Source organism: Hyperolius riggenbachi, chromosome 7 (assembly GCF_040937935.1).
Source record: "Hyperolius riggenbachi isolate aHypRig1 chromosome 7, aHypRig1.pri, whole genome shotgun sequence".
In the NCBI taxonomy this organism is placed as follows: domain Eukaryota; kingdom Metazoa; phylum Chordata; class Amphibia; order Anura; family Hyperoliidae; genus Hyperolius; species Hyperolius riggenbachi.
In genome coordinates this window covers 3702932-3707838 of record NC_090652.1, presented here as the reverse complement: position 1 = coordinate 3707838, position 4907 = coordinate 3702932, and the positions used below count along the sequence as shown (strand labels likewise).

Below are 4907 nucleotides of genomic sequence, written 5' to 3'. Positions count from 1 at the left end.
AGGGATCAGGGGTGGGGCTTCATGTTAATGCTGCTGAACAAACAGTTACCGGCATTCTGCAGTCATGTGACATGTGGCTGGGAGGGAGGAGATTACCCCGACAGATGCATGTTACATTAACACAGAAAGAATACCTTGTGATAAAAGCAAGCAGCCGTTACTGGGTGGGCCGCTGGTTAGTACATAAATCTTGGTAACATATAACGTTCCCCTGTGAAGCGATCCTTATTTTGGTCAGAAAGTAAACGACGTTGCTGCCATAGAATACATGGTCTCCCATCCACCAGCATCGAGTTCCCTGCAGCAGCCCAGTCAGCGTTTGCCAATAACTCCCTTCCCCGCAGACACAGCAGCACCCGGGCCAAGAGCGAGGAAGCCTGACAGCCGTCTCCTCCGGGCAAAGGTTGTTCCGGGTGACTTGGGAACGCAGATCTCCACAGCGTCAGTGCGCAGATCTCCACAGCAGATCTCCACAGCGTCAGAGAGCAGATCTCCGCAGCGTCAGAAAGCAGATCTCCACAGCGTCAGAGCGCAGATCTCCGCAGCGTCAGAGCGCAGATCTCCGCAGCGTCAGAGTGCAGATCTCCACGGCAGATCTCCACAGCGTCAGAGAGCAGATCTCCACAGCATCAGAGCGCAGATCTCCGCAGCGTCAGAGCGCAGATCTCCGCAGCGTCAGAGCGCAGATCTCCGCAGCGTCAGAGCGCAGATCTCCACAGAGTCAGAGCGCAGATCTCCACAGCAGATCTCCACAGCATCAGAGAGCAGATCTCCACAGCGTCAGAGAGCAGATCTCCGCAGCGTCAGAGCGCAGATCTCCGCAGCGTCAGAGGCTCAGAGCGCAGATCTCCGCAGCGTCAGAGCGCAGATCTCCACAGCGTTAGAGCGCAGATCTCCACAGCGTCAGAGCGCAGATCTCCGAAGCACCAGAGCGCAGATCTCCACAGGATCAGAGCGCAGATCTCCACAGCGTCAGAGCGCAGATCTCCACAGCGTCAGAGCGCAGGTCTCCACAGCATCAGAGCGCAGATCTCCACAGCGTCAGAGCGCAGATCTCCACAGCAGATCTCCACAGCGTCAGAGAGCAGATCTCTGCAGCGTCAGAGAGCAGATCTACACAGCGTCAGAGCGCAGATCTCCGCAGCGCCAGAGCGCAGATCTCCACAGCGTCAGAACGCAGATCTCCGCAGCGCCAGAGCGCAGATCTCCGCAGCGTCAGAGCGCAGATCTCCACAGCGTTAGAGCGCAGATCTCCACAGCGTCAGAGCGCAGGCCTCCGCAGCGCCAGAGCGCAGGCCTCCGCAGCGCCAGAGCGCAGATCTCCACAGTGTCAGAGCGCAGATCTCCACAGCGTTAGAGCGCAGATCTCCACAGCGTCAGAGCGCAGGCCTCCACAGCGCCAGAGCGCAGATCTCCACAGTGTCAGAGCGCAGGTCTCCACAGCGTTAGAGCGCAGATCTCCACAGCGTCAGAGCGCAGGCCTCCGCAGCGCCAGAGCGCAGATCTCCACAGTGTCAGAGCGCAGATCTCCACAGCGTTAGAGCGCAGATCTCCGCACCGTCAGAGCGCAGGTCTCCACAGCATCAGAGCGCAGATCTCCACAGCGTCAGAGCGCAGATCTCCACAGCAGATCTCCACAGCGTCAGAGAGCAGATCTCCGCAGCGTCAGAGCGCAGATCTCCGCAGCGTCAGAGCGCAGATCTCCGCAGCGTCAGAGAGCAGATCTCCGCAGCGTCAGAGAGCAGATCTCCGCAGCGTCAGAGAGCAGATCTCCGCAGCGTCAGAGCGCAGATCTCCGCAGCGTCAGAGCGCAGATCTCCGCAGCGCCAGAGCGCAGATCTCCGCAGCGCCAGAGCGCAGATCTCCACATTAATGCTGCTGAATAAACAGTTACCGGCATTCTGCAGTCATGGGACATGTGGCTGGGAGGGAGGAGATTCCCCCGACAGATGCATGTTACATTAACACAGAAAGAATACCTTGTGATAAAAGCAAGCAGCCGTTACTGGGTGGGCCGCTGGTTAGTACATAAATCTTGGTAACATATAACGTTCCCCTGTGAAGCGATCCTTATTTTGGTCAGAAAGTAAACGACGTTGCTGCCATAGAATAAATGGTCTCCCATCCACCAGCATCGAGTTCCCTGCAGCAGCCCAGTCAGCGTTTGCCAATAACTCCCTTCCCCGCAGACACAGCAGCACCCGGGCCAAGAGCGAGGAAGCCTGACAGCCGTCTCCTCCGGGCAAAGGTTATTCCGGGTGACTTGGGAACGCAGATCTCCAGAGCGTCAGTGCACAGATCTCCACAGCAGATCTCCACAGCGTCAGAGAGCAGATCTCCGCAGCGTCAGAGAGCAGATCTCCGCAGCGTCAGAAAGCAGATCTCCACAGCGTCAGAGCGCAGATCTCCGCAGCGTCAGAGCGCAGATCTCCACGGCAGATCTCCACAGCGTCAGAGAGCAGATCTCCACAGCGTCAGAGCGCAGATCTCCGCAGCGTCAGAGCGCAGATCTCCACAGCGTCAGAGCGCAGATCTCCGCAGCGTTAGAGCGCAGATCTCCGCAGCGTCAGAGCGCAGATCTCCACGGCAGATCTCCACAGCATCAGAGCGCAGATCTCCACAGCGTCAGAGCGCAGATCTCCGCAGCGTCAGAGCGCAGATCTCCGCAGCGTCAGAGCGCAGATCTCCGCAGCGTCAGAACGCAGATCTCCGCAGCGCCAGAGCACAGACCTCCACAGCGTCAGAGCGCAGATCTCCACAGCAGATCTCCACAGCGTCAGAGAGCAGATCTCCACAGCGTCAGAGCGCAGATCTCCGCAGCGTCAGAGCGCAGATCTCCGCAGCGTCAGAGAGCAGATCTCCGCAGCGTCAGAGCGCAGATCTAGACAGCGTCAGAGCGCAGATCTCCACAGCGTTAGAGCGCAGATCTCCGCAGCGCCAGAGCGCAGATCTCCGCAGCGTCAGAACGCAGATCTCCGCAGCGCCAGAGCGCAGATCTCCACAGCGTCAGAGCGCAGATCTCCACAGCGTTAGAGCGCAGATCTCCGCAGCGCCAGAGCGCAGATCTCCACAGCGTCAGAGCGCAGATCTCCACAGCGTCAGAGCGCAGATCTCCGCAGCATCAGAGCGCAGATCTCCGCAGCATCAGAGCGCAGATCTCCACAGCATCAGAGCGCAGATCTCCACAGCGTCAGAGCGCAGATCTCCACAGCATTAGAGCGCAGATCTCCACAGCGTAAGAGCGCAGATCTCCGCAGCGCCAGAGCGCAGATCTCCACAGCGTCAGAGCACAGATCTCCACAGCGTCAGAGTGCAGATCTCCACAACGTTAGAGCGCAGATCTCCACAACGTTAGAGCGCAGATGTCCGAAGCGTCAGAACGAGACGGGATGGAGAATACTAGTGAGGAGCAGAAATTTCGCCTTTTTGTTATTACAACACGAAATTGTAATTCGTAATTATCAGAGAATTTCGTGTTACACGTAATTTCATAATTTCTTGTAAAACAAGAAAAATACACAAAATTATGGGTAACAGTAATTTCGTGGTTTACGTGAATATGTGTCCTGACAAACACACCTAATTTTAATAATTTTAGTTATTACGAAAATGTCATCATAAAAACGATCATAATGAAAAAAACTTAATTATGAAAAATTCATGTATGGTTAAAATTGTGTGAGATGTGATTATGATTCTCCATTACGATCGCAATTATTTATTATTTATTTATAATTGTAAAAAATTGTAAAAAATTGTGCAAAATTTTATGAAATCTTGATTATCACATTGCGATCATCACTAGATATTACTGACAAAGCTGCGAGGACGGACTACAACACCACCACTTCTGTCCAATATAACGTGTGCTAGACTCACCTACAACCCCTGAGACCCCCCCAAGGAGCTCTGTGGCTTTAAAAATTGGTGGTCCTGCGAACAGGAAAATTAGTTGGGGGTTCTAAGGGCCAGTGCACACCACAAAGCGCTAGCGTAATCGCAAACGCTCAGCGCTTTTTGAAGTGATTTTCCTAGGCGATTCTAGGCATGTGCCTAATGATTTTCTAATCATGCCTAGCGATTTTTGGAGCATTTTTAAGTAGCATTTTTTTATTTTTTAGATACAGTACAGCTACTAGTGTACTGTTTTTTGTCACAAAAACGCTTGGAAAATCGCCCTGATCTATCGCTTTTCCGAGTGATTTTCCACTTTCCTATACTTAACATTTAGGACCCATTTCCACTTGTGCGTCGCGATTTCAACGGGAAAATCGCACAACAAATCCGCATGCGGTTGCGTTGTCATTTCGATGCAGATTTTCACGCGGAATCGCTAGCAGTTTGTGCAACGCGATTTTAACCATCAATGCATTGACATGGGTTTTTAAACGAAAACGCACGCGCAAACATCGGGAAAACCTCAAGACTAAAACGCTTGCGTTTTTCCTATTTAGTTACATTACTGACGAATTGCGTGTGGGTGTGCGGCGTGCGAATTCTGATGGCTCTGCCATGCAGATTTTTTCTTCACGACAAACCGCACAGAATCCCGCACATGTGGAAACAGTCCCATCCACTTGTGTTGTCTATGCGAATCTGCATGCAGATTTGCTGTAGTGGAAACTGGCCCTCAGGCTGAATCGCTTCAGAAATCAGCAGAAATGCTGCAGGACCCGCGTTTGCAAGGAAATCGCATCGCTCTGGTGCGCTTCATCCTATCCAAATACATTAGCCAAGCGCTTTTCAAAGCAATGGCTCTTGGTGTGCACCAGTTCTGAGGGCTCGTTTCCACTATTGCGGTGCAGAATCGCCTGGATTCCACCGCTGATGAAATCGCATGCGGACGCGATTCCCCATGCGTTTTTGCCGCAAATTCGCATGCGAATTCGCATAGGTGAGGGTATATG

At 53.3% G+C, this 4907-nt stretch overlaps 2 protein-coding genes across 2 annotated transcripts; both read left to right on the top strand.

Annotated features, from left to right (window-relative positions):
* The first annotated feature begins 268 nt into the window (after window positions 1–268).
* Window positions 269–1873, top strand: LOC137525317 (uncharacterized protein DKFZp434B061-like). Its single transcript, XM_068246372.1, has 2 exons — window positions 269–1329; window positions 1375–1873. The coding sequence occupies exons 1-2, from the start codon at window positions 269–271 to the stop codon at window positions 1871–1873; spliced, it is 1560 nt and encodes a 519-aa protein (XP_068102473.1).
* Window positions 1874–2113: 240 nt separating this feature from the next.
* LOC137525316 (putative uncharacterized protein ENSP00000383309) lies at window positions 2114–3217 on the top strand. Its single transcript, XM_068246371.1, has one exon. It carries the CDS (start codon window positions 2114–2116, stop codon window positions 3215–3217), a length of 1104 nt encoding a protein of 367 aa, XP_068102472.1.
* Window positions 3218–4907: the final 1690 nt, after the last annotated feature.